Below are 27324 nucleotides of genomic sequence, written 5' to 3' on the forward strand. Positions count from 1 at the left end.
CTACTCAGTGTTTTATCAGGGCCTGTTTGGATGAACAAAGAGCTGATATCCTGGAGATGGGAAATGTTTTTAGATCAGTGAATGATTAATGAGGGTAATTTCCCACGGCACACTTGACCATCTCCCACGGCACACTAGTGTGCCGCGGCACACTAGTGTGCCGCGGCACACTGGTTGAAAAACACTGGTCTAGATGACCCAACGCCCAATGTTAAAGTGCCTAGGATAGCACAAGGGTTAAGAGGAAGAAACCTGCTTTCAGAACTCTAGTGTGGAATTCTCTACCAGAAAACAAAAAGTAAATCCACATAATTTACATAACACATTATTTTATAAGTAGGAGAAAAAAAGTTTTTATTGACTATTTCTCAATTTTAAGATCATGAGAGTAATAACATAACAGCGACAGAACATGAAATTCCTTTAAAACATGTGGCAGGAGGAAAACGAGCTTCAGTGTGGACGCTTCCACTATAAACACTTGAAATAGGTTAACAGCGACTAAAGTGATCAAACTAAGCCAAACTAGATTCCTGTTTGAATTGGTCACTTTAAAGGCAGACTGGACCTGCTGGACTTCTTGCTGCTTGCAGCGCTGGAGCATTCCGGGGAGGTGGTTGGAGAGAAAGCTGCAGGCAAATCCAACTGCAGATCCAAAGCCGTCACCTTGACGGAGGCACTTTTCAAGCCCCCCAGGCTTTTGATACTTGAGGACGTAGAAGACCTGCAGTCAAGGAAGAACAGGTATCCTGATTAAGTCTTTTCACTGTCATCTTTACCAAAAACATAAATAAAATGCATTTTTCTAAACAATAAAGAGAAACTTTACATCTCTCTCCTGGTTAAGGTCTGTGTGAAACTGGACCAAATGGCTAGTATATTAATTTGAATTGAATAGCCACACCCCTCCTCATTATTATATGCATTAATATGTGTAGTTAACATTTATTCTTTCTAAGTAGATTGCTTAGACTTTTTTTACAAATTCATATTTTCATTCATAGTCATATTTTTTAACTGCAGTCACATTCTTCATGTTCACTTCTCAGACTAAATCAGAGTTAATTCCTTTCTTCATATCCATCATTCACCATCACTCATTCTGGAGTCAGGGCCTTTATTTGCTGTCTAACCTGCGAGAAGCTGAGCTTCGGTGACTGGTGGACCCAGAGGGAGGAGGTGGAAGAAGCCGACCAGCCTGAAATTGAACATTTTGTAATAAATTCTTTGTTTTTTTTTTCTCATTTCCCCTTAGATGATGTGTTATCACCTTCTGGAAGTGTTTCTCCAGCACTCCTCGGAGGTCAGATTGGTCCTCCATGGCTTCATTCAGCATCCTGTTGACTTTTTTGTTCACTTCCTTCAGCTCCACCAGCCTGATGTCTTTCTCTTCAAAAGTCTCCGCTTTGGTCTTCTTATGTGAGCGGATCTTTTTGGTCAGCTTTGAACACTGGAAAACACAACAAAGAATATCTTTAATAAACACATACACTAGCTTGCATTCTTCACAATCAGTTTTATAAAATATACGAGTAAGTCAAACCTCTTTTGTGGCTCTTTCTATTTTCTCTTGCATAGAAGCCATTTCCTTCTTGAGCTTAGTGATGATAGACTGTTTGTGATCTATCTTGGCTTTTTCCACTTGCTTGTCTTGCAGCAAACGTTTGAGGGAACAGTCCATGTCCTGCAAATGGACAAGAAAAAACAGATACATGAAAATACATAAATCTCACTCAGATGCTTCTAAAACGTCAAATTAGGAGAATTCTACATTTAAAAAAATGACATTCAATTTCTAAACGTTTTAGGTTTAATAATTTAAAAAAAATTAGTAATTGGTAAAATTCATGTTAAAAACAATCAAACGTTTAAAATGTGTGTCTAAACAAACATTTGTTTTCTGCAGAAATCTGTAAATTTATTGAAATGCTCTTAAACCAATGCCATAATCCACAAAGGCAAATGCAATCATTGTACTTTATTTTATGTTACATGCACAGACGGCCTCTTTTTCTGGACACTGAAATGTGCATTTTAACATTTCTTGTCACATATCCCAAAATACCATGGTGCGGTGACCTAAATGCACGTTTGTCAGTAAATTCTGCAGATGGACGCACGGCGGCAGTCGCATTTTTACATGCTGCGCGGCGGCCATGGAAGTTTTTAAAAAAAAGGTAAAATTTTACGGTGACAGGAAGATTTTTTTGACATGGGTCAGTGGTCGCCTGGGCACATGTGGAGGTTGCGTGGTGGCAGTCCAGTTACAGGTGAGTGGCAAGAAGACAGCAGCACAATAATTGATTGATAGGAGAGTCCCCAAGGTCCCCAAAATCCTCTGCTGATTGGCGTATTTCGCCCCTCCAAGCATCCCGCTGCAAGTGCACTCAACAATGGCTCTTAAGATGGGCCAGGGGCCAGGCGATGACTGGATGTCATTCTGGTGATCACGGCCACTGTGAGTCCAAATGGGGAGACGGCATTGATGCTGCACAAAAGTCATCCCGGCGTTGATAGCAGAGACTTGTGGTTTGACGAAGAAGACAGAACATTTTACGTGGTGCACTACTCATGAAAGAAAAGCAACGCGAACGAGAAGGGCAAAGAAGAGGAATCTGAGTTGCGAATGACCAGTGGTGCGGAATGTCCCGCTTTTTATAGACCCCCGGCTACCAGGCAGCCAACAGCCAGTGGCATTTGATATGGACAGCCGCTGTTTGGGGACATTTACACATCGCCCAATCAGAGCTGCTGCCAGCCGGCGATCAGGCTGCCACTGCTCTGTGGCCGTCAGGCTGTAACCTGATAATAGTGTCATCCCCGCCTGACTGGTGACGTCTACATTCAAGACTACGCCAACAATTTTCCCAAAAATTGGGCGGTGCCATGAAATCTTGAAGATTCTGCCGATGCCTCCCCATCACACAGTGGCAGCTGTATTTGTGACTGAAGTTAATGACAGTTTTAAACCCTACATGTGCTTTTGTCACCAAAGAAGTTGTAGAAAGACGACCCCAGCAAGCGTTTTTCTTAAAAACAGTTTGAAAGATCTTTAATGTTCATAGAACTCAACTTATTGTCATTATTGACCTTTTTTGTTATATATGTGCCCAACATAAACCTCAAATTACCCAAAAGGTGTATTTGTCCTTGTAGAACAGAAATGCTGAACATTTTCTAATAAAAACCTCTAAGTCACGTTGGAGTTCTTGGATCTGCTGTTTCTTGAACCTGATGGTCTTCTGCGTGGCCTTCAGCTGCTCCTCCAGCTGGAGTTTTTCTTGATACTCTGGACCTGCAAATAGTCATCACTGGCTTCTGATAAGTGGTAGTTTACAATCACAAAACCACAGCTGCAGAAATCAGATGTCGAGAGAGTCGTTTTGGACTTCCGTCGATACATACTTGACTCGTCAACTTTAAGGAGGGATTTCCGTAAATGGGAGTTGAAGTGGTTGAACACCTTGACCGTGTTCTCTAGAGCTTTAGTTTCCAGCTCCATCTTCTCAACTTCGGCGTCCAGACTGCTTTTTTGCTGCTTTAGCTCCTCCTTCTCGAGCGCGGCCTGGCGACACAAGCAAACAGCGGTGATTCGGGCTGTTGCGGCGAACCAGACACAATCCCACACGTTGATCATCACAACAGGTGACGCTCCTCACCTTTGTGATGCAGTGGGCCTGCACTCTCTCAGCCTCGCCTTCAGGGGCCCCGATGGAAAGGGCCAACATCTCGAAGCGGAGCTTTATCTGGTCGATCTTCATAAGTTTTTCATTGAGTTCAATACTGCAAGAAACAAGGTTCTGCCTGAAATGCCAGTTCCAGTGGTCCCACAGAAGAAAAAAAAGCTGAGAGCATAGCTGAATCCAGGACCCCCTCACTTCAGCTTGTGCTTCTCCTTCTCACTGTTCTTGAGCTGCTTCTTGATCAGATTTAAGAACACTTTAATCTCCTCATCTCTCTCTTTCATGGCTGCCTGCAGCTCTAGTTTCCTCTTCTCTAAGGACTGCACGCTGTCCTCCTTTTTATGCAACAGCTCCCTTTTACGGTTCACCTCCAGCTGCAGCATTTTCTGCTCCAGGATCGTGTTCTGATTGAAAACAAAAAAAGTAAGAATAAAAAAAGTGAAAGTGACTCCATCTGTTACAACTTTCCAGTTCAGGTTTTATCTCAGCTGTTGACCTCTGCTGTTTATACCCGGCCTCCCGTTTTGAATCACACCTAATTATAATAATTATTTTGAAAATTCTTTTGTAATTGTACAATAAATGTCCCGGCCAAGGCAATACTGAAATCTGAGTATGTTGGAACCAGCTTTGCTTGAGCACAGAAATGTTGGTTTTAACTTTAGCATAAGTCCCAAATCAATTAAAAAATTTGACCAGTACGTAAAGACCTCTGCATTCAGACATGGTTTATAAAACGCCACACAGCTGCAGCCCCATATAGTACTAGGGCTTCCAGAAAAACCCACAGTTATATGTTATGGTATTTGACAAATTCTAAAAAATTAAATAGGTAAATTTAATTGTTAGATGTTGTGTTTTAACAAAAAAGTGTTATATAATATATCATGTGGACCATTATTTGTATTACAGTATTTTTATGATATAATATTAGATGACTTGGAACTAAAAACCTTACATTTTACACGCAGTTACTGTTAAGACCTTAGTAAGGAAATGTACATGTCTTGGGCAGTATAAGTACAGTGGATTTTTTTTAACTAGATAAATATGTATTTTATACAGAACAAAATAAAAAATTACTGTTTTTAACATTTATGACGATAAGGAAGTTACCTGTTAATTAAACTGTAATTTTAACGACTGTCATAGTTTTACAGTGTTCTTCTGTACTGACATTTTTTAGAGTGTACCTAGTGGCTGTTGGACATAGCCCTCAGATCAGAGAAGCAATTTGAGTGAGATTATTATAGCATTTCTGTGAGCTACCTGCTTCCTCAGAGAAACTCTCTTTAGCTCCTTCTCATTGCCATCACAAAGTATCCCGAGCTCCTCTGCCTTCTCCAGCATTTCTCTCCTCTGAGCCTCCGATTTCTCCAGGATCTTCCGAAAACATCGGATTTGATGCTGCAAAGCACGGTTTACAAAACGTTACTGCTGGTTAATATGTCAATGATGGGGAGCAAACTCAGCATCTTACATCATAGTAGTAGGTAGGTTTAGAGGTTGTCATCTTTTTTTCCCAAATGACAACCTTTTAACCTACTACTATGATGGATCCTACCTGGATGAATGAGAGTCTTCATAGACATATTTCTTCTAATTTTGGGATCAGCATCTTACAGTTTCAAACTGACCTCGCCCTCCTTGACCTCTTTGCTCATCATTCTGTCCATCTCTTTCTTCTCCTCCAGATCTTTGGTTAGCTCAGCAAGCTTTGCTTTCAGCATCTCTTTTTCGTCCACAGGAATGTCGCCCTGCAGCCTAGCCAGTTTTATTTTTAGCGTTAGTAGCTCGCTCTCCTATAGTAGAAGACAATCGGACAACTTGAAAACATCTCATTTGCTTAACAAGCACCAAGTTAGGATTGTTAAATGGGTTTTGTGACACATGCCTGATTCCTTAAGACCTTGTCCTTCTCTTCCATTTCCGTCTTGAGTTTTCCAAGCCGGCTTTGTAGGGTGTTCATGTTGACTTTAGCCCCTGAAATGAGCACCATGGATTCCTTCTCCTTCCCCTTCAAAACCTTCAGTTGCTCCTTTTGAAGGTACAGTTCCCCCATGAAAAAACGCTGCTGTACATCAACCTCCTGTAGCAGGGCATGAGTATGCGATTACACCATCACCAAAGATCAAAGCTCAAACTTCACATTTGACAATGTTCATATAAACTTCTAATTTTGGAAAGGTTGAACAGTATTCAAAAAGCTTTAATAACTAAAATTGTAAAACATTTTAAACCACAAAAGCCACTAGTTTACTCAAAACAAACCAAATCAAACATAACAAATGCTTAAAATCAGAAATTTTGCACTTTTATTAGCCAATTTCTCCTTATATTTTTGATCTAAGTTTAAAACAATGGTCAAAAATGGCTAAAATTACAACCATTTCTGTTAGGAATGATTAGAAACAGAATAGTTAGACACTCCCTTTTGCATTTTATTAAACTAACTTTTACCTTTTATTACATTAATGGCTTAACCTCGATTTACTATGTATTATCATCTCAAAATTATATTACACTCCAGACAGAGCACAACCAAGACTATTGTCTCGCAACATTCCTTTAACATCCTCCCTTTTTCATCTTTGTGTGTTCTGGCAAATGTCTGCAAGAGATCTGACACTTTAGGTCCTCTGACCTTCGAGCATCTAGCCTGCAACAGTCTGTGGGTGTGTTTTTCACACCATGATCCATCGAATGAGGTTCTGAATATGCAAATGCAAGGTATATATGCCAGGCCTTTTGCTGAACCCCTTTGTTCAGACTTTGAATGCACTTTGTTCATCTGTCTGTAACCCTGCGTACAAATCTGTGGTCCTTGTGCGGAGTAAATCTACAAAAGATAAGTAACTGTCTCTGAGTCGTTATTCTTTATTTCTGTGTGTTGGAAACTGAAAAGGGGAACGAACCTAATTTACCTATTTACAGTCCTTTCTAGAAAATCCAGTTTCCTCACAATTTCCTAAAAGGTTGAGGAAAAATCTAGAACTACATTATGAATATATGTTAGGTTTGTAAGATCTACAAAATGGATGTTTGGCAGTCTCTGAAAAGAAAAAAATTCTCATACTGTAAATGAGTACCTAAAAAGATTATGAAATAGAAAAATACATTTTCACAGCTTTTGAAAATCCCATCGTGTTAAGTGCATAACACCATGAAATGATTAAAGTCCCACTCCGACCATTTTTGATCTATTTTCAAAGAATTGCCAGTGGTGTTTTAATTATGATTATGAAATTTTAGCCAACATTCTTTGTAAAACTGTGTCGTTTTCTAGGACAAAGTTTCTGAAGAGCATGGGGAGTTTATTAGAAATACACTTCTGAGTAGTGTGTTGGACCGCTGGCTTGGAGTAAGCCTGTCTCCGCTTCCCATCATCCCTTTTTTTTACACTCTTTTTTGCTAGCTTACAGCCTCTCCCAACCCCAACCTGACATAAGCAGTGCAACAGAAATGGCGAGCAATATTGGAGCAATTCAGACGTAGAATTTTGAGCCAGATGCTAGCTCAGACAAGAAAAACAAAAACATACATGGATAAGGTCAACCCAGTGTATTTTCTACATCACAAAAATAATCTTTTCCAAACAGCATTTTTTGTCTGCTCCTGATTCACAGTGATTTGAATAAATAAAATATCCAGAAACAGAATTTTAAGCTTCATTTTCTTTACATGTATGATGTCCTCCATCATCAGAAAAATGCCACAAGAACACATCAAAAACTGTTTTTTATCGGAGTGGGTTTTCAAAGCCATGTAGGAATCAAAAAAAGGAACAGCTGCTCTTCTGTGAACACTAACAGCTCTCTAATAGCTGAACCTCCACCACAAGGAGTTGGTGGGATTTATTCACCTTGATGGCCTTTTCCCCTTCCCGAAGGATCTGCTCCAACTCAGCAACTCTGTCCTGCTCAGCAAGCTGGCTAACCTTGGCCAGTTTCTCTCTCAGTGCAGCATTGTAGGCCTCAGCAGTGTGCACTCTGCAACACATATAGCCATACAATGGTGCCGAAAAAAACTACACTTATACAAAAGGATATGTAGGAACTTGACCAACTTGTCTTTCTTCTCTTGAAGTTCTTTCTTGGATTTGCTGATGTGGGCAGCCAGCACCCTCACACCTGAATTTATATTGTCCAGTTCGCGTTTGCAATTGTCCAGCTGCAACACATTTAAGAATTATTTACGAGAAGACTTCAACGTGAATGAGTTTACATTCTGTGCACATTATGAAGGTAACCTGTTCTTGCAGCTTCACGCAGATATTCTCCTCCTCCCTTAGTTCCTGCTGCAGTTTCGCAGCCTGTCTGTTGGTCACAGCCATCTTTTTCTCTGTTTCCTTGTTGTTGTTTTGCAGCGTTTGCAGCAACTGATTCAGGTCTGCAATGGCAGCATTCTTTTCCCTCACCTCCTGGTTAGCCTGCGCAAGTTCCTAGAATGAAAAAGTAAAGCTTGAGCTGGAGAACTTCATGCTCGAACTCAGAATCCGTTGGCCCTACTGGAGGCCCGCCGTGTTACCAGTGCGCACTGTTGCATCTCAGCATCCTGCCGCTTCATCTGCTTTACTGTGTTTTCCCACTTCTGGATGAGCTGCTGATTGTCCAGATGAACCTGTTGCATAGTGTCTCTCATAGTTTTTAAAGCTACCTGTTTGGAGTGTGGGAGAAAAAAAAAACTATTGTTATAAGAAGACAAAAATAAGACAAAATGTTCATTTAAGTTGACTTGCAGCCCTTCATGTCCAGTGTGTTCTCTTTTTAGGAAATAATGTGCAGGTCACAGTCCTTCAGAATGGGCGATCCCTGTCTAAAAAACATGTTATATTTCCATACAAATGAATGGAGTGAAAATTAAAATGCAATGTTTTGGTACTAATTTTATACAAATTCCTGTCTGTATTTCCAGTGGTGCTGGAAATAAAGTTATAGTTTTATATTTACTGTTTTTTTTTATTTCACTGAACCTTTATGTTCAGACATTAAGCAGACTTTGTTATACATTCACTTTTTCCATAAAACTCATTGGAAGTGTTTGTGTACGCCTGAAGGTTTCCATATATTTTCTCCCATTACCTGTACAGATGTAGTTTCTGTCAGCTCCTTCTCATAGGCTTTGCGGTTTTCATTAAGTTCCACCCTTTTCTTCTCTATGGCCAAGGTGAGCGACTGTATCAGGACAGATAAGTGTCAGATTAGAATGAGCCATCATTGAGAAAAATACAGTTTTAACAGCAATTGCCCAAGTTTGGAAGCCATCCATTTCTCTCTGTGTACCTTAACTTTCTGCTTATTTTGCTGGGAATTCTTGACCATAGCCATTGTGTCCTCCTCTTTCTGTGCAGACTCCTCCAAGAAAGCTTCCATGGTCTGCTGGTCCCACTGCATCTGCTGCCGAAACTTCTCAAGTTTCTCTTTGGCTTCAGACAAGTTTTCCTTCACACACACAAAGGATTTGAAAAGCCATTTTATCACATATTTCACTGTTTTGTTTTTGTTTTTTTGAAGGTATGTGTAAGTCCCAGACCTCTATCATTTCTGCTTTCTCTTTGGAAGACCTCAGCTCTTTCTCAGTCTTTGCAGTCAGCTGAGCCAGATGACCTGATTCTCTTTCTGCAAGTGCGGTTAGATGCTGTTCGAACTCGATCTCTTTTTCGTTTGCCTTTAGCAGAGCCTGCAGATAATTTTGGAAAACAAAGCAGTCACACATTTTCTGTATCTGAAACCCTTGTCGCATGAAAATGCCAAAGACTGCCCTTCAAAGATGTAAAGAATAATAAAAACATACTGACCTCAGTGTTTTCCAGCTCCTGTCTGGAATGTTGGAGTTTTAATTCCATCATTTTCCTCTGCTCCTTCTTAGTTTCCGCTCTTGCACTTACTTCAGCCAGCTGTTTTTCTTTTTTATAAATCTTTTAAAGAAGAAATTAATTTACAAATAAGACATTTCATCCACTAATTCGGTTTTAAGAAAACTGCTCTATTTTTGAAATTATTTTCACAATCAAAGTACGGACAATGTCAGAGACATTCCCAGCACTGCTGGCATTTTTTAAATCAGTATTTGGAATTGTACAGTTCAGTTTGATGTTTTAACTTGTTCCTGTTTCATTCAGGTCCACTTATACTAAGAATCACATGGCCTTGGTGTTTCCAGGAGTGTTTAAATCATACAGTTACACCTTGTAATTCTTTCATAGTGTTTGAGGAAGACTAAAACAGAAAAATAATTACATTAATGCATAAATAAACCAGTAAATATATAAGAAAACATATTTTAGAGAAAAAATATAAATTAGTATAGGAATTTCATGATTTACAATTGTTGGTTTTTTTTTTAATGTCCTTTTACTTTGTCGTTGTTGTTTCTCTTTCGGCTTTTCTCATCAGGGGTCGCCACAGCGAACAAGTCGCATGGTAAACTTGGCAATCAATGTTTTACGCTGGATGCCCTTCCTGACGCAACCTTCTCAAAGCAACCGGGCTTGGGACCGGCACAGAAGTAGAGAAGGGAACAGGGAGCAGCCCGGATCCTTTTACTTTGTCGTTATTCTTGGTTAATGTTTTTCCACATTTTTGAAACACAGTAAATACATTTTTCCCCCTTTTGTGAATATGACGTTCTGCTAGTTTATGGAATTATTTTGACTGCTAGAAACTTGTTCTTTAAATTTAAAAGTTGAAGATTGTGATATGAACATAACTTAATAAATAAATGTGAAATTTTAGATGCATAATTGAACTTACAACAATGACCAATCAAATTTGAATACATCGCTTTTTTTAAAAAAAATGCTCATTTTAAAATAAAAACATGCAAAACCAAAAAGAAAAAGTTCTACTACCTGCGATAATTTGTATAAATGCTGTTTTTGGTGTTCAGTGTTTTTTAAATCCCTATTTTCGTGAAAAAGCAAAAATTCGAAAGTCCAAATGTCTGCAGAATAGTTACATACCTTTCAACCTGAATAAGAAGAAGAAGAAGAAGAACAACAATAACAATAATAATATAAATAATAATAATGTTCATAGGAGGATTTGAACATTACTTCCTTCATTTTTTTATAGTTTGAAAATCATCTTTGATACGCTTTGTACAAATTCAAATTACAAGCACACATTTACTGAAAACATTTTGATAGTTGAAAGAGTTTAAAGGTATGAGTTAACATGAGGTCCGCGTTCTTTTATTTTTTACGTTAGTAAGCTGCCATCAGAGTTTACCGGTGGGGTTTCCCATAGCAACCGTCCCACTCACCATTTCTATCAGGGCTTTGTGCTCTTCGTTGAGTTCCGGGACGGCATAGCGTCTGTCCCAGCTCATCTCTTCCAAGACAGCCTCAACAAAATTCGACATAGTATCGCGATACTTTATACAATTCCAACAAAGCTTAAAGAAAAGGGTAAATAGTCCTTTTAGTTCCCGAACCAAAGCTGCAAGCGAGTCTCTTCGGTTTACAGTGAACTGTCAATTACCATGGAAACCGCGTTGGTTTGTGCCGTCGTCAGCACGCAGATGCTACGTCACCAGAAGCGCTTGTTTCTTTTGTCTGTAAATGTTTCCGTGTTCAATAAAGTTAAAGAAAAAAATCTTTAGCTAAAAGTCGCTCAGCCCAAATATTTAGACCCTTAAAACTTAATGTATCTCAGTAAATTCAAAACGCTTTGACTCAACTTGTACTACATTACCAATAGTAGCAGTAAAGCTACAGTTATTTACATTGTTTACATTAATATTTTCTTTAGTAAGAGAACCTCACTCAGGCAAAATGAAATATAGTAAAGTGAAACATTTATTTTCTCTTTATGAGTCCGTGTTTAAACAGCATTATTCAAAAAAAAAAAAAAATCCACCCAAGCATTTATATCGACTTGTCACGCAAATGAAAAGTTAAGATAAAATTAGAAATGGACATAAAATTTAACATTTAAATAACATCCCTAGAAAGACTACTGAAATTAACATTATAGTTTGGGTTTGTGTAACTCCTCTTTCAAGACAACATCAATCAAAACTAGACTAGAGTCCTCTCAGGGTCGGCTGGATTTGTCGGCCACAAAATCTCAACACAATAAAAGGAAGTTCAAAGGTGAACAACCAAAAGATCTGTGGTTTTATCTTTATACATACAAATGTGTGTCTTTTGTTTTTTTTTAATAAAGTCTCTGCAGTATAAAATATTTCAGTCCTGAGGGTTGAGAAGGCAACAAAGTTCCATCTCATTACGGTCCACTAGTCCTCCGTTCACTGCAAGTGTGTCCAGCTGTTAAACTGTTGTGCTCTTGGTTCCGATTTGCGGTCGTGCAAACTCCACAAAGTCATCGATAAGTACAGGCCAAGCTCCTGTCAATGAAAGCAAACAGTGAGAACCCAAAATTAAACTACAACCTTATTCCACACACACATGGCAATTTTCCCAACCTTCTTCGTCATAATTCGACATGTCATCTGTGATCATGGAGCTAAAGTCCAGCAGGAGATTCCAAGTGTCCTTGGGAATCGATCGTTTGTGGTGTTCCTGTAAGAAGAGGTGGAAATTGAAATACTGTGAGCGAAAAAAACGCTGTTTTCTTTTAAACTTACAATTAAATATTGGTTCCACAAGTCCAAAAACTTGAATTTTCCTGGCAGTACTAAATTCCAATATGCGATTGCCATGTCTAGATCTGTGAGAGACAAGAAAAAACAAGTGAATTTAAAGAAATATTACTCAGAATGGTAACAAGCAATAACAACAACAACAAAAAGCGTCTTACCCAAACCTTTCTGGCCTGGATTCTTAGCAAAGTTAAATGTAAACTGGTAAAAGTCCTTGAATTTCCCCGGATCCTTCAATTCTTGCTCCATCTTTGGCAGCTGGGCCTTCAGCTTGTCTATGCTGTCACATCTGTGTAAGATTGACGTGTGAGTGCTTTGCTTCACAAGCAAAAAAGAGGGTTTGAAATCATACAATTACCATTCACCAAAAAACACAAAAGAGCAAAAAAGGAAATAATATCAACAAATTCTTTAAAATTAAAATTAAAAAAAGGTTTAGATTTAAATGGAACTGATGAATATTTAAAATTCAAAATTGTATTTTTAATTGTAAAGATTTCTGTAAGGAACTTTTGTCTTCACTGCTCTATTTTATTAGTACAGTGATCCCTTGCTATAACGCGGTTTACTTTTCACGGTTTCGCTACTTCACGGATTTGCATCGTGCATTGTGTTCTGCATTCTGATTGGCTAAAAAAGTCACTCCGCTTCTTCTCTACCTGTGCGTCAATAATGTTGCAGTTTAATATGTACACGTACGTAAATCAGCTTTCCAAATTACGTACATGCAAATCATCTTGCAATTTCAAGTTTCTCTAAAACCCATAGAAAAAGAGCAACACCAACTGTCAATCACTATGTTCTTCTCCCGAACAAACACACACAGCTGCACCGCGGGCTTGAGAAGGAGAAAACACTGCAGCTTCTCAGACTGAAGAGCATTGAAATACACCTGAGCCACTATTTGTCCGTTTGTACTTTGTATTTTTTTCATGATCATTTTAAATTTTCTCCCGTTTAATTTAATTACTCTCGGGTCGCGGTGGGCGGGGCTAATCTCCGCGATTTGAAGCCTTCTGTTTACAGCGATGTTTCAAATTATTATTTGACAGTACAGTACAGAAGTTATTTGTTGAAAAATAAACGTTTTTAAAGTACTTTGATTTGTGAAACAATTGCTTGAGCCTGTAAAATGGTTTGTTCTTTCTTTTCAATGTATAATAGAGTATTTAATTGTATAATAATTGTTAAAAAAAATAGAGGTTTCTACTTCACGGATTTTGCCTATCACGGGTTCTTTCTGGAACGTAACCCCCGCGAAAAACAAGGGTTTACTGTATTTGTATATACTTCTGTACTTTCTGTTATTTATAATCTTTATGGAAATGCATTAGGTGGAGGCTTAAAATAAGTGTTATCCAGACCACCAGGAGCAATCATCAGTTTTTTGTTCAAGGAAACAGATATATGGGCAGACAAGGCAGGAACCAAACCTCCAATCAGAGGACCGCTCTGACGAGGCACCACAGCCCCCACATTTAAGCCCCTTTACATAGTTACACTTGTTAAAAAAAAGAAAGTTCAGTAAAGTTTGGAGCAATCACTCAAAAAAAACACAGTTTGTTAGTACAACCATATAGTGGAAAATGTTCTATGTTTTTAAACATTCAGACAGATCAGTTTATGACAACAGATGCACTTCCGAGTTTTCCTATCAATCATAAGCTTTATTTCCATCCCCAAGTTGGATTTGCGATAATAAATTCAACTGATGAAAAGACGACAACTTAGAAAAATAACTTGCATTTAAGGAAGAAAAGTTTTGCACTTGGAGGAGCTGGTTTTTGAGACGTATTGAAAGTGACATATTTCGCAAAACGGGAAAGGAATTTTTTATTTTATTTTTTTTATTAAATGAGTCACGTGACCAACAACAGGATTGACAACGCTCTTCTTGGTAGGAAGTGGCGGCCTTGGACACTGCACAGCGGGCGCCACAGGACACCCCACAGCATCACACAGTTCTGCTAAAGTTTAGCGTGTCATGCAGAATCGTTGGAGCCACAGCTCCTCTTTAAAATCACCAACCATGATCCCCCAAAATCGCTTCATCTGTAGCCGCTCCCACGAGTAAGGAGCTTGCCGCTCCACGTCTCCTTTAATAGATGATGAGCGCTGGGGCCTCCCCCAGGAAATGTGAATGTATCTGCTGTAAATCAAAGTCTGTCGCCATGTTTATGAATAGCTTATCGCGTGAATTTCTTTGTGTTTATTCGCATGTTTGTGACTAAATGGAAACGGTGTATAAGCGACGTTGTTTTTTGGACATTTCTAGAATTCAGATCAAGTTTTGCGCATGTGTGTGATGGAAACACGGCTATTATGCTTTTTCATTGTTTAATTACACACACATACATGTGTGAAGACTGCGCCATAAAACGGCTTTAGGAGAAATGTTAAAACGATTCTTTAAAAAGGAGAGCATTTTAAAATTATAGTTTTATTTATTTGATGTTGTGCTAATTTAGTCTTGTTCCTCATGGTTTTTCTTTATTAAAAAGAAAGATCCAACGTTCTGTGACTTCATCTGTTAGATCAGACTGAGCTGCAAAATAGCAATGATCATGTTTGATTTGATTTAGTGCTTTATTTCAAGAATTAATTATAGACAAGACAAAAAAAAAAATCACAGATATATTTAACTCATGTCAGAAATAAAGAAATGCAATGATTAAAAAACAAACAAAGAAAAATTAATGAAAATTGAAGAACATAACAGTATAATTACTCATAAATACAGATTATTGCAGTAATGCATACAATACATACTTAGGTCACATTATATTTATTAACTATGGTGATTATTAATTATAGTCAAGTAGAGTTTGATTTATTTCTTGAAAAGTAGTGGGGTGTTGGCATGTTTTGATTCTGGATGTTTATGTGTGTTTAAGCAATGCAGCCATTTCTCTTCACACTTCTAAGAACAGAACGTGGAACCTTTATTTTCTGTCTAGCACTGAAAAAACGACCACCATCAAGGTAAAAGACCTTATTTCATTATGTTTTAAAAAAATCAGACCCTTCAAACTGTTTCAAATATCAGCTATTTAGAAAGGCTTTTAATACTCACTAGTTGGTGGCATCGTTTTTTTTTAACCCGTTTTATTCCTTTTTTTATTTGTATTTAATGCATTTTTCTGCCCTACATTACTTTATGCTTTTGGTTTTTTTTTCCACTTAATATACTTATTTATTTTATGGACAAGCCTAAAATTAAAAAAACTAAGTTTTCTTTTTATAATAAAGCACTTTGGCAACCCTACAGTGTTGTTAGGTGATATACAAATAACGATTACTTTGTTTAACAAACAGTAAGCTGATGGGAAATTAATAACTGCCAGAAAACAACAACAAAGCTAATTTTAAACGATAAATGTTGTAAGGTTTACTTGAAATATTACTTATGATGCAAAAACATCTTTATCCAGCTGTCGTACTCAGACTATTGGCTTAATCTGAATAAAATTAGCATATTTTATTTTTTATGGATGTTAACATGGTGACCGTCATTTAATAGACAGTTTACGCATAAATCAGTTTAATAAGCTTGATTTAAACCTAGAAATTAACTAAAGAAAATCAAGTAAGCTGGTGGATTTTAACCAACAGATCAACATTCCTTAAAAGCTATTTTTTCTTGTTTGCATTCAGAGAATTCTAGATGTATCAAAATTATTTAGTTTAAAACACAAGTTTGCTTAGGCAAAACAGTTTTTCCCAAAGCAAATTGGTTTTGGAGTGGACATTTGAAAAAATAGATGCATATGTTTTAAATAAAATGCATCTCACTAAATACTTTAGAAGAGGGGTGCTCACACCGTTTGGCATGTGGGCTACTTTTGCGATGGCAAGTTTCAAAAGACCTGCACATAGACAGACCTGCATATAGACAGACCTGCATATAGACAGACCTGCATATAGACAGACCTGCATATAGACAGACCTGCATATAGACAGACCTGCATATAGACAGACCTGCATATAGACAGACCTGCATATAGACAGACCTGCATATAGACAGACCTGCATATAGACAGACCTGCATATAGACAGACCTGCATATAGACAGACCTGCATATAGACAGACCTGCATATAGACAGACCTGCATATAGACAGACCTGCATATAGACAGACCTGCATATAGACAGACCTGCATATAGACAGACCTGCACATAGACAGTATGTTCGGCCTAAACTGCTGCCTGAGTGGGCTCGGATCCCTCAGGCGGGAACCACGGAGCCAGCAGCAAACGCTGTAGTGTAGCAGGACGGCTGTGTCAGACGGGGCGTCTCGGTCTTGTCTCAGATGGAATAGGCACGTGGGCTGGCCCGGGCCTCAATAAATGCTCCTGTGGGCCAGAGTGGTCCTCAGTGGGGAACCCACTCTCCGATGGCAGGCAGAATGTGCACTCGGTGTAGTTAAACAGTAGTGACGTGTGTCTCAGTGGATGTTCGATTGGCCGTTGTGCTGTCAATCAAATGATGTACTTCACTTTTGATGATTATTCGTTGACTAATTCTTTTTAAATGTATTTTGCTTTTTTGTTGATTTATTTTTGATGGCCCACGACCTGTGCACATGTGATCGACAGAATGAAAAACCCTGCTTTAGAGTTTAAATGACAGTTTGTTTGCATTTACAAATCCCTGAAAAACATTTGATAAATAATGCATATTAACATTTATAACTAAATGTGTTTTTTGAGGTGAGAGTCGGTATGTAAAGTCAAACATAGACCATATGACTTCACAAAAACCCTTATTGGTTTTCAAAAGAATTACTGACACAAATGTGGCGTGAAAGTACAGGCCGTTCTTTTAGCGATTATATTTTTCCACGTGCTTATAACAACCTTTTTCAAACAATCATACCCCAAGTGCATCGCACAACAACAAAGAAAACCTCTTCTCACCCCTGTTCCGTCATGCCATCCATGAACTCTTGTTTGGAGAACTCGCACTGAGTTGCAGCTCGAAATTTCCAAGCTATGAGAAGAACACTTATGCTTGCAGGATCCAACGCCAAGTCATCGCAGAAGAGCTGAATCCCATCAATGCCTATTTTGTTGGGATCATGAGGATCTAAAAACAGGCATAACAACACAAACACCTGTTTACCATGCAGATTACCATGATTAACTCATTTATAATCTCCAGTTTAACATTTGACTTTCCATACCTCTGTATCTGTTATAGAGCTGCTCAAGCTTCTTCTTGTCAAAGCCGCCCTTTAGATTTGAAAGGTAGAGCTCTGGATTTTGAAAAAACTTATCAATGGCAACATCTAACTTCCAGTCATTTTGAGTCAAGTAACTCAATGCAGTCTTGTCACTGGACTGTGTGAAAACCACAAACTGTCGAACTTTATCCTTTTGAGAGGACTTCAGCTTGTTCTAGAAGACAAACAGGAACATTTCACTCATCTTTTCTTTTTCTTTTTCTTTTTTTTTTTTGGAAGTGACAGTCTACTCTGTGTCTTTATTTTAAACCGCCTAAAATGAAATATTTTTTAAGTGCGAGAGTAGAGCTCACGTGATAAAAACAAGCGTGAAGCTAAAAAATTAGCTTGATACGAAATTAAAATCCTATTATTAAAAGATAACTAAAAGTAAGAATATAAGTGCAGTAGTAGTGTTTACATTTGACAGATTTACACATTTTTAACACTCTCAACAATAAGCCAGGTCACACAAACAAGACTACGACATGAAAAATGTTTTTTGTGTGTGCTTTACACTACAGTTAGCTGTAAGACTAGCAAGCTTAGCAAAGCCGCCCTGCCAGCTAGTTACCTAACGTAAGAAACTATGTTTGGCATTCATTATTTAAAGCGAAAATTAAGTTAACGGAGCATTGTCCCTCGCATTTTAAATCGCATAATAGTAAATAAATCTAAGTTTAACACAAAATGCGGATACTTTTAGAAACAAAGCAGGAAAACAGAACATGTTCTTACCATGTTTGTCTTTGACTGACTCCTCTTCCTCCCATGAAGCTAGCAACAAATGACATCAGTTACAGTCACTGGTTAGAGGGAAAAGTTCTTCAAAATAAAAGCACATACTTTTTTATTTATCAAATAATACAATTTCGTAAATTATAATTGTTTATATCGTATTTAAAACCGTTTCAAACTAACGAAATACCCGAAAAATATTATACTCTAAATGTTTTGATGCGTATTTGATTTTTTTTTTCCAAAAATCAACTTTTATTTTCTAGCAAACCTCTCGGAAGTGACGCCAGAGTTTGTAGTGGTTGGTCTTTTTCTTTTCTTTTTTTGAGCGTGCCTAGATGTTTTCAGGGCCTCTTAAAACGTTTCAGAGGAAATGGAGATCGTACCGACACCGTTTTTTGCCTTGGGTTGTGTTTAACCTTTCTAAAAATGAGAAAACTCTACGTCACGTGACGGAGCGCTCTGAAGACAGCCTGATCTCAGCCGAACAGATCACACAGAGCCTCCTGAAGTTCTTCATTGTCCTGTTGAAGGGTTATAATGGAGAACACCGAACGTCCAAGGATAAGGAATTTTTGGGACACAATGAAATGTTCCAAACTCTGGGATTCTGCATAGATCGTAGGCCCAGCACGCTGCCTTTAGCTGGAACTGGGGTATTTGTCGTTAACGGGGTTATTCCGAAAGGAACTGTAGTTGCCATGTACCCCGGTACTGTCTACCAACCATATGATCCCATTCTATTTCAGTCCATCAGAAACCCCTTCATTTTCAGATGTATCGATGGTGTCCTGATTGACGGAAGTGACAAAGGCATGTCCAAGATGGTGTTCAAGTCCTGTAGTGGAAGAGACAGACTTGGTCCTCTGGTGACCAGTGACACCAGCTGGCTCACGGCCAGCCCACGGAACCCACTCGCCGTGGGTCAGTATGTCAACAACTGCTCCAACACAAAGCCAGCAAATGTTTGCTACCAGGAGTATGACGTGCCAGACAGGTTCCCCATCGAGCTTTGGCAGTTTTTGCCTAATGTCAACTTCAGCCAGGACGCGCGCAGGCCTTTACGCTGTGTGGTGCTGGTTTCATTCAGGGACATCGCAGAAGGAGAGGAACTCTTCTCCAACTACTACACTATTGTACACTAAAATATTTAAGCATCACATGTTCATGCAGCTGAGTGTGTACTCATGATTAAACTTCTGTTTTGACCAAATATAGCTACACGAATTTCCTGTGATCTGATTTTACAATATCCGGTTAAAAATAAGGTGGAAGAAAGAAAACATTCTGCTTTTTCACCACAGCTTAAATCCAGTGCCAAAAGAACATATACATAACAAGAAGTAACAGAGATTTTTGCCTTTTAAAAAGAATTTGTAAAACAGCAGATGAGTGAGATGTTAAAATGTAACAATTTATTTCTGGAAATACTTGATGGGGTTTACTTAAAGTTCAAGTCATATCATCTGATTTTTTTTTAGATTGGAAAATTAGTGTTTGTTTTTCCATTTTCACAGAGAGAGATTCCTTACTAGGTGGGGAACGTTCCAATAGAGGGTTTTTGTTTTATCAATTACACACCTAGCACAATTGAGGTTTGGTTTTTGTATTTCTAGTCCTCCTCAGTCCAAATGAGAGATTTAATCAGTGTCTTTCCTCTATGGATTTGTTGAATGGTGCCTGAAAAAACCATCTCAATGAATATTTATGACTTTGCCAAAATCATGAACATAGTTTACGCAATAGGGTTTAATATAGTGCTTTTTAACTGGTTTCCTTTCCTTGGAATTTTGGATCAAAACGTGTGATGAACTTTCCATCCACTCAAAGTTTATAAAATACGCAATTTGCTTAGCTCAGAAGCAAATTATTCTGAAATCTATTTATGTCGATATGTAGGGCTTTTCAAAGCTAATCTCTTGATTTTTTGTGTGGACATTGAACATATTGTCCTAAGTTCGCACTTGATGTCACGCAAAAAAAAAAAAAAAATCATGCTCAACCTTGTCAGACTGAAGTTTGACTTGTCAGGGACACCGTAGAAAGAGCCCTTGCACCTTCTAATACTGCAATATCTTGTCGCATGGAAAAATAGTTCCCAATCCTTTGTTTTAAATTATTGATTAGAAATATTTTCTTCACATAAAACAAAACGTGTGATATTTATTGTGATGTAAAAGTAAATTTAATTAACTTATACCATTATAATAACAATATTAAGTGTTTTGAGTACCACCGAACGTAGTCCGGCGGCATAAAGGCAGCTAGCAGCGCCATCAGCGATCTTTTCAGTCGCATGCTGAAGTTGGTAACGGACCATGTCTAGCGATTCTGCTGATTACAACAGGTAATGGTTTATATTTGATAACTTTTTTCATATATTATTTGATATTTGAGTGTTGGAACATTTGTCACGTATTATAGATAGCAGAATACATTAGTTAACTAGTTGGGTGTGCCATAAAATAGGGTTATTGGGTTGCCAGTAACTAGTAGTTAGCTTTTGTGGCGTTAGCTAGCCAGATGTGTATCATTATTCCGAATGGTTTATATATTCGGGAACAACTGTATTGACTTTGACGTTTAGTGTTAAAATTTATCAGCATATGACGGTAGTGTTGGGTGGCGTGGCCGGGTGGTATAAAGCTCAGGTAGCAGTTGGGCCTAGTCCCGTGGAGACGCCACCTCTGGCAGAACGGGCCCAATTAACCGACGTATTTCTCTATATAGTACATGAGGCAGAGCTCCATGTTGGGAGATGCTGAGTAAATGTGGCTCGGCACATTTCAAACCGTAATTCGCGTAATTTTGACCCCAGCCTCCGCGGTTGCGAGGGTAGCCGCGAGCCCGTCCCTGGTTACATAAAACGGACATTTTTGGAGGGGGCTGGCCAGCTCTTTGAATCTGACACGTGCGCCCACCGAAGTTGTTCGCGGTGAAACGCGACACTGAGAGTAACCAGGTCCACTGCGACCCGCTCCCTAAACGGAGGAGAGACCTGCTCTCTAAGATATCAGGCGGTCTTTATTTTACTGCCACGATGGTAGTGTTTCCTTACCGAGTTGCGGTGATAAAACATTTTAATCAAGTGAAATCAACAACTTCTTAATAGCTCAAGAGACAGAGACCATGGGGGGCCAGATGGAATGGAGCCTGATGGTATCATTGAGGTAATACAAAGTTGAATTTACCCGCTTGATGGTTACAGTAGACAACAAAACCGGATCTAAAACGTGTTTCTTCTTCTCACAGAGCAACTGGAATGAAATCACTGACAACTTTGATGATATGAACCTGAAAGAGACTCTTCTCAGGGGAATTTATGCTTATGGCTTTGAAAAACCCTCTGCCATCCAGCAGCGGGCTATCATCCCTTGCATTAAAGGTGAACTAGTACAAATTAAAACCTTTTTTTTTTTTTTTTTTTTTTGAGTGAAATGATGCTTAACCATCTTTCGGGACTTACCCAACATCTGGGGATATCATTTTTTATTACTGATCACTCAATTTTATAAGTTAGTTTTAAAAATCTTTATCGGTTCAGCGATTTCTGATGAGTTTATCAGAAGTCTGAAGTCTTTGTTTCCTTGATGTTAGGCTACGATGTCATTGCCCAAGCCCAGTCAGGCACTGGCAAGACCGCCACGTTTGCCATCTCTATCTTGCAGCAGCTGGACATTGAGCAGAAGGAGACTCAGGCTCTGGTCTTGGCTCCCACTAGAGAGCTGGCTCAGCAGGTATGCTGTTCCTGAGGTCATGAAAACCTCAACAGTGTCTCAGACCTAGACAGCATGCTGAGGACACTGTTCAGATTCGAAGGTACCCTCTTTTACAGTTTTGTCAAAATTCTTATTCATTTTTTTTAAAATCTTCTCACGATTGGTGTAGTCTTTGTCCATGGCTTCATCAATCATAAAACTGATCTGGTTGTGGTGTGCTGTTTATGTTTGGACTTGAGTGATATGATGGCATACCATCTTTCGGGACTGACTGAAACATGGAGAGTCCTTTTATTGTTGTACTGATCACTCTGAAGTTGTTCTGAAGAGCTGTCTGGACGCGTCTCATTTGGGTTCAGCTCACCCTCCTGTACCATGATTTCTCCATTAGATCCAGAAGGTCATCCTGGCTCTGGGTGACTACATGGGAGCAACGTGTCACGCCTGTATTGGAGGAACCAACCTCCGTAGTGAAATTCAGAAGCTTCAGGCTGAAGCCCCTCACATAGTGGTGGGCACACCTGGCCGTGTGTTTGACATGCTGAACAGGAGACATCTGTGTACGTACGGCACCACTCGTTCTAAGCAGTTAGTTTTAGTGGCATGTTAAAGGCCTTTTTTCCATTTTTCTCCACAGCCCCAAAATGGATTAAGATGTTTGTTCTGGATGAAGCCGACGAAATGTTGAGTCGAGGGTTCAAGGATCAGATCTATGAGATCTTCCAGAAACTGAGCACAAATATTCAGGTGGGTCTGTTTGGGAGGTGAGGGCTTTAGGTCAAAGTGCCGTCCTTCTGCATCACCTGAAATCTGCTATAGTTGTGTGATCCAGGCTTTCTGTTTCATGCGATGATGCCAGCAGAGTAAAGCGCAGAAGGACATTATTGAGCACTGTGCTGAAAGTGAGATGTGGTGGAACCTCTTTCTTAATGTTCATTGGCCTCGGTCTCAAGGCACAGTGCTACAGTTGAACCTGCAGTTAATCGCACAAAAGAAACACTATTCGCGGTGGTTGTTTAGGTAACTTGTTCCTGCCTTCCAGGTGGTGCTGCTCTCAGCCACCATGCCAGCCGACGTGTTGGAGGTCACTAAGAAGTTCATGCGAGACCCCATTCGCATCTTGGTGAAGAAAGAAGAGCTCACCCTCGAGGGTATCAAGCAGTTCTACATTAATGTGGAGAGAGAGGTTGGTTGAACTGTACATCTGTGAGTTCTAGATCTGCCCTTCTCTTCAAAGCACCCTGTTGGAACTGCAGGAGTGGAACCGCAGCGGTTTAGCTCGTGTGGCTGTGTCAGCATGGGTTCAGCAGGGAAGGAGATCAGAGCACTGCATCGTAAATGAGACCAGGAAGGACCTCTTTCTTAATGTCCACTTTCCTTTGTCTCTTGATCCAGTGCTACATTATCAAACTTGTACTCTGAACTGGTCATGTGGGGCTTTATTACAAAGGATAACTGCTCGTTTTTTTTTCTGTGTCTACAGGAATGGAAGCTAGACACGCTCTGTGATCTGTATGAAACGCTCACCATCACTCAGGCGGTCATCTTTCTCAACACTAGGAGAAAAGTCGACTGGTTGACCGAGAAGATGCACGCTAGAGACTTCACCGTCTCTGCTCTGGTACCACAGCTTGATGAATTGGATAAAAGTGCAGCCAAGCAGAAACTATAAAGGTTGAACTGAACCGAATCATTCTGTTGTTGTACAGCATGGTGACATGGACCAGAAGGAGCGTGATGTGATCATGAGGGAGTTCAGGTCTGGCTCCAGCAGAGTCCTCATCACCACTGATCTTCTGGTAAGTGTGATCATCTCAAACTCCCCCCCTCAGTGTCACTGTCCCGCCTCTTTTACACCATTTTGCTTTTGAGACTTCTTTGCAAAATCTTTTCCAAGAAATGAGTGGGATGGTGCACCTCATGGACTAGAAAGAAAACCCCAAACGTTTTTATTTCTGCGAGAGTCCCTGATGACGGAGCAGTCGGAACGTTTGGGAGATCCTAGCTCGTTCTCCACAATGGATTCTTGTTGTAGAAATCCATTACTTAACAATGAGCAACATTTGTTTATCTGGATTCACTTTCTTTATTTGTGGGGTTTAACGTTTTTGTGATGAACTGGATTCTGTGTGCTCCCTAAGGCTCGTGGGATTGATGTACAGCAGGTTTCCCTGGTTATAAACTATGACCTTCCTACTAACCGGGAGAACTACATTCATAGGTGAGCAGCTTTTCTCCTGTGAGTCTGGACTTGAGTGTCCGCGGCACACTAATCTGGAGTATCTTGCCTCCACAGAATTGGTCGCGGTGGCCGTTTTGGCAGAAAAGGAGTTGCTATCAACTTCGTCACTGAGGAGGACAAGAGGATTCTTCGAGACATTGAGACATTTTACAATACGACCGTGGAGGAGATGCCCATGAATGTGGCCGATCTGATTTGAGCTCTGAGATTTCTCCTTTTTTGTTTTCTAAACACAGTGATAGCGATTGTCCACTTGCATTGTGCTTCTATTATTCGAGAGGGGGAAATCTTCTCAATGCGAAACCCTGGATCAGAGTTTTGGTATGTGTTAAGAGAGGTGACTCACTTGGACAGTTGTAGGTTCTAACCTCGTCGGCTGGCTGGTTGGAGCTACAAAGCCATGGGGTCTGTTAACATTAAGGTCCTTATCAGGTATTTTTTTCCATGTTCACTTAAGATGCGTATATTTGATGTTCTTCACCATTTAGTAACTTGTGGACTAAAAGGTTTAGGTGCTGTATAAAGTCTGCAAATTACGTTATGCTAACGTATGTGCAATGTTGTCGTGAGTCTGCTTCTTAGAGGCACTTGGCATGTTAAACTGTAGATTCACTTTGCTTTGGTTCTTTTGTGAATGTGTTTTAATTTAAATGTACCATATTTTTTTTAATCAAACTTGCTCTAGCTGAATCCCTCACTGGCCATATTTTGCTGATGTGGTTTTTACCCTGAACAGAGTATATTGCACCACCCCTCCTTTATTTTATTTTTTTTCAGATTCCCTCCTGAAAATTGTATGAATGTCTTAATAAACTGATATTGCTGTTTTTGTGTTGTAAGGCATTAATGTGCAGGTTTCCACTAAATGTACAGATTAGCAGTTGCTTCCTGGTTGTCAGAATTCCTTCACCATTTAGTGCGATGTGTAGCATGTTTGCCATTTTCTCAGCATGTCTCAATCTCTAAAAGGTGGAGCTAGAAAAATTTACCAGAAGTCTCTGAGAAACAAGTGACGTGTTTGCGAATACAATGTATTGTTTGAACAGTCTGTCATGTGATAAAATGTATAATTTTATTTTTTATAAATCATCCCAAGTTTCCATCTTTAGAACACAGTGGATTCATTTATTTATTTTTAAATGTTTATATTGGATATTTATTTCAGGAAAGTGCCGATGTAAAAAAGGTGAATCACCCAGACTCTCCTTGTGGCCACATAGTTTAGTAGTAGCGTGAAGCGTCTCACCCAAGGAGACACGAGGCTCATCGCGCCCCTCCTGGGTATCAAACCCTGAATTGACATACACCAGTTCCACAAAGCCAAGTGTGCTGTGGAATTAATCGGCTAAAATGCAAAGCAGTAAAGACATTCTTAGGTCAAAACAGGATTTGTGTATAAATCCATAAAAACCAGAATATTTAAAAATTGATCTTTTTTTTTCTTTCACACAATCATGAGAAATGGTTTCTCCTGAATTGGATGCAGGTTAGTTTTCCAATAAATTTCCAGCCTGAGGCGGTGAAGGCGTGTCAATCATAGGACACTTGTCTTTTGTGGCATGTAAAGAAAGACTTTGGACATGCCGTTTTCCTTATTTCTTAGACTATGATACTGTATTTTAAAATGAGCTATAATGTTTTAACAAGCAATAATTGGTTTAGTGTTACAAAGTGAGACTAAAAAAGCTCTGCTCTACTTCAGGATGACGCTGGAATAGTCCAGAAATCTATGGCTGTGTGTTCTCCATATGTTGCATTGCTCAAAGATATTAAAGTCCCACTCCAATCATCTGATCTGTTGTAAAAGTGTTATGCCTTTTTTCCCAAAAATATTATAAAAAGGTTGTTTTCTACGACATAGTTTCTGTAGAGTGGCAGTAGTTAATTAGAAATGTGCCTCTGAGCTGTGGGCGCAGAGTAAGCCCGCCCCCACTTTCCATCATCCATCTGTTAACCCACTTCCTGCTAAAAGTATATCTAACCCCAGTAGTGTATCCTTGCTGCCTCCATCTAACTTTCTGTTGCTGCTTCCGCCTGATAAAAATAGAACAATCTCATGGGAAATCTGGAAAAACAAAACAGCCGCTTGGTAAGGAGAAGCGTTCAGAACGTTGTTTCCAGAGTCATTTCCCTGTGGTTTATAGAACTAAACATTTAACCAGTGAACTGTGTATAAATTAAGGCTTTACTGTAAACAGCAGGGCAGGGGAATCCTCAGGAAATAATAAAAGCAAACCAACCATTCAGGTTTGGTGAAGTGAGGATCAAAGGTCAGCAGGATGATGGCCTCATTGTGATAAACCGCAGACTGGTGGAACTTTCTGGTAAGAGTGACTATCTTCCGGGACGGGTTGGGGTCTAAAAAGAAAAAAAATACATAATAACAAAAATAAATGTTGAACTTCTCAAAGTTTACACTACACACACTCACACCTGCAGGACAATTCAGAATCATCATATACATACACACACACACACACACACACACACACATATATATATATATATATATACATATATATATACACATATATATATATATATATACATATATATATACATACATACATACATACATACATACATATATATATATATATATATATATATATATATATATATATATATATATATATATATATATATATATATATATACATATATATATATATATATATATACATATATATATATATTCATTTGTACATACACACATTTCCCTTCAGCCAATCAGCATCCTCCATCTGGCCCTGTCTTCTGTGTCCTCTCCTCTAACTCCGGCTACCTTCATTTCTTCACTGCCTAGGAAAGCGTCTTCCTCCTCTTCTTCTTCAACGCACCTTGTCCAATTTCCCCGGCACCCTTGTTAACCCGGGGCTCAACCGATCCGGTATGGATGCCACATGTCGGATGCCCATCCTGACACAACCCTCTGTATTTGTCTGGCACGATGAGACCCTTCGCAGCTACATTAACACACATTTCCACTTACAATTTTTAATAATCACACAGTATCACCAATATTTAGGAATTGTAAAAATGTTTTCAGTTACCGAGACACAAGTGATGATAACTGGTAATGGAAAATTAACAATTGTGCCATGAATAGATTAAAA

General features: G+C 39.1%; 4 protein-coding genes and 4 non-coding genes across 9 annotated transcripts; 6 read left to right on the forward strand and 2 right to left on the reverse strand.

The window, feature by feature from the left end:
- Nucleotides 1–328: 328 nt before the first annotated feature.
- On the reverse strand, nt 329–11181 carry ccdc39 (coiled-coil domain 39 molecular ruler complex subunit). 2 transcript variants are annotated; one of them, XR_013650625.1, is made up of 20 exons: nt 10947–11181; nt 9481–9600; nt 9216–9362; nt 8966–9124; nt 8765–8857; nt 8211–8339; nt 7933–8124; nt 7750–7853; nt 7546–7672; nt 5578–5772; nt 5321–5485; nt 4953–5090; nt 3879–4087; nt 3660–3783; nt 3406–3565; nt 3189–3311; nt 1544–1684; nt 1271–1450; nt 1134–1198; nt 329–724 (listed from the first exon to the last, which is right to left on the reverse strand). XR_013650625.1 is itself a non-coding variant. In XM_004078952.5 (20 exons), exons 1-20 carry the CDS (start codon nt 11043–11045, stop codon nt 547–549), a joined length of 2832 nt encoding a protein of 943 aa, XP_004079000.1. In that variant the 5' UTR covers nt 11046–11181; the 3' UTR covers nt 329–546. The 2 variants fall into 2 exon arrangements, 1 of the variants encoding a protein (XP_004079000.1); XM_004078952.5 differs by having other exon boundaries at nt 3189–3295.
- Nucleotides 11182–11463: 282 nt separating this feature from the next.
- dcun1d1 (DCN1, defective in cullin neddylation 1, domain containing 1 (S. cerevisiae)) lies at nt 11464–26466 on the reverse strand. Its single transcript, XM_004078900.5, has 8 exons — nt 26449–26466; nt 18248–18286; nt 17471–17684; nt 17205–17373; nt 12446–12576; nt 12273–12355; nt 12111–12207; nt 11464–12032 (listed from the first exon to the last, which is right to left on the reverse strand). Exons 1-8 carry the CDS (start codon nt 26449–26451, stop codon nt 11956–11958), a joined length of 813 nt encoding a protein of 270 aa, XP_004078948.2. The 5' UTR covers nt 26452–26466; the 3' UTR covers nt 11464–11955.
- setd9 (SET domain containing 9) lies at nt 18532–19464 on the forward strand. The gene has a single exon (XM_004078953.5). The coding sequence runs from the start codon at nt 18586–18588 to the stop codon at nt 19390–19392; it is 807 nt and encodes a 268-aa protein (XP_004079001.1). The 5' UTR covers nt 18532–18585; the 3' UTR covers nt 19393–19464.
- eif4a2 (eukaryotic translation initiation factor 4A2) lies at nt 20277–25319 on the forward strand. Its single transcript, XM_004078901.5, has 11 exons — nt 20277–20594; nt 21360–21417; nt 21500–21632; nt 21845–21984; nt 22358–22526; nt 22604–22713; nt 23009–23152; nt 23450–23587; nt 23676–23765; nt 24108–24187; nt 24263–25319. The coding sequence occupies exons 1-11, from the start codon at nt 20566–20568 to the stop codon at nt 24405–24407; spliced, it is 1236 nt and encodes a 411-aa protein (XP_004078949.1). The 5' UTR covers nt 20277–20565; the 3' UTR covers nt 24408–25319.
- LOC111949144 (small nucleolar RNA SNORD2) lies at nt 21678–21752 on the forward strand. The gene has a single exon (XR_002875214.1). It is a non-coding gene; the product is annotated as a small nucleolar RNA SNORD2 (small nucleolar RNA).
- LOC111949143 (small nucleolar RNA SNORD2) lies at nt 22203–22278 on the forward strand. The gene has a single exon (XR_002875213.1). It is a non-coding gene; the product is annotated as a small nucleolar RNA SNORD2 (small nucleolar RNA).
- On the forward strand, nt 22756–22935 carry LOC111949142 (small nucleolar RNA SNORA81). Its single transcript, XR_002875212.1, has one exon. It is a non-coding gene; the product is annotated as a small nucleolar RNA SNORA81 (small nucleolar RNA).
- LOC111949141 (small nucleolar RNA SNORA81) lies at nt 23189–23371 on the forward strand. The gene has a single exon (XR_002875211.1). It is a non-coding gene; the product is annotated as a small nucleolar RNA SNORA81 (small nucleolar RNA).
- Nucleotides 26467–27324: the final 858 nt, after the last annotated feature.

This window comes from Oryzias latipes, chromosome 17 (genome assembly GCF_053564925.1).
Source record: "Oryzias latipes strain Hd-rR chromosome 17, Olatipes_Hd-rR_3.1".
In the NCBI taxonomy this organism is placed as follows: Eukaryota; Metazoa; Chordata; class Actinopteri; order Beloniformes; family Adrianichthyidae; genus Oryzias; species Oryzias latipes.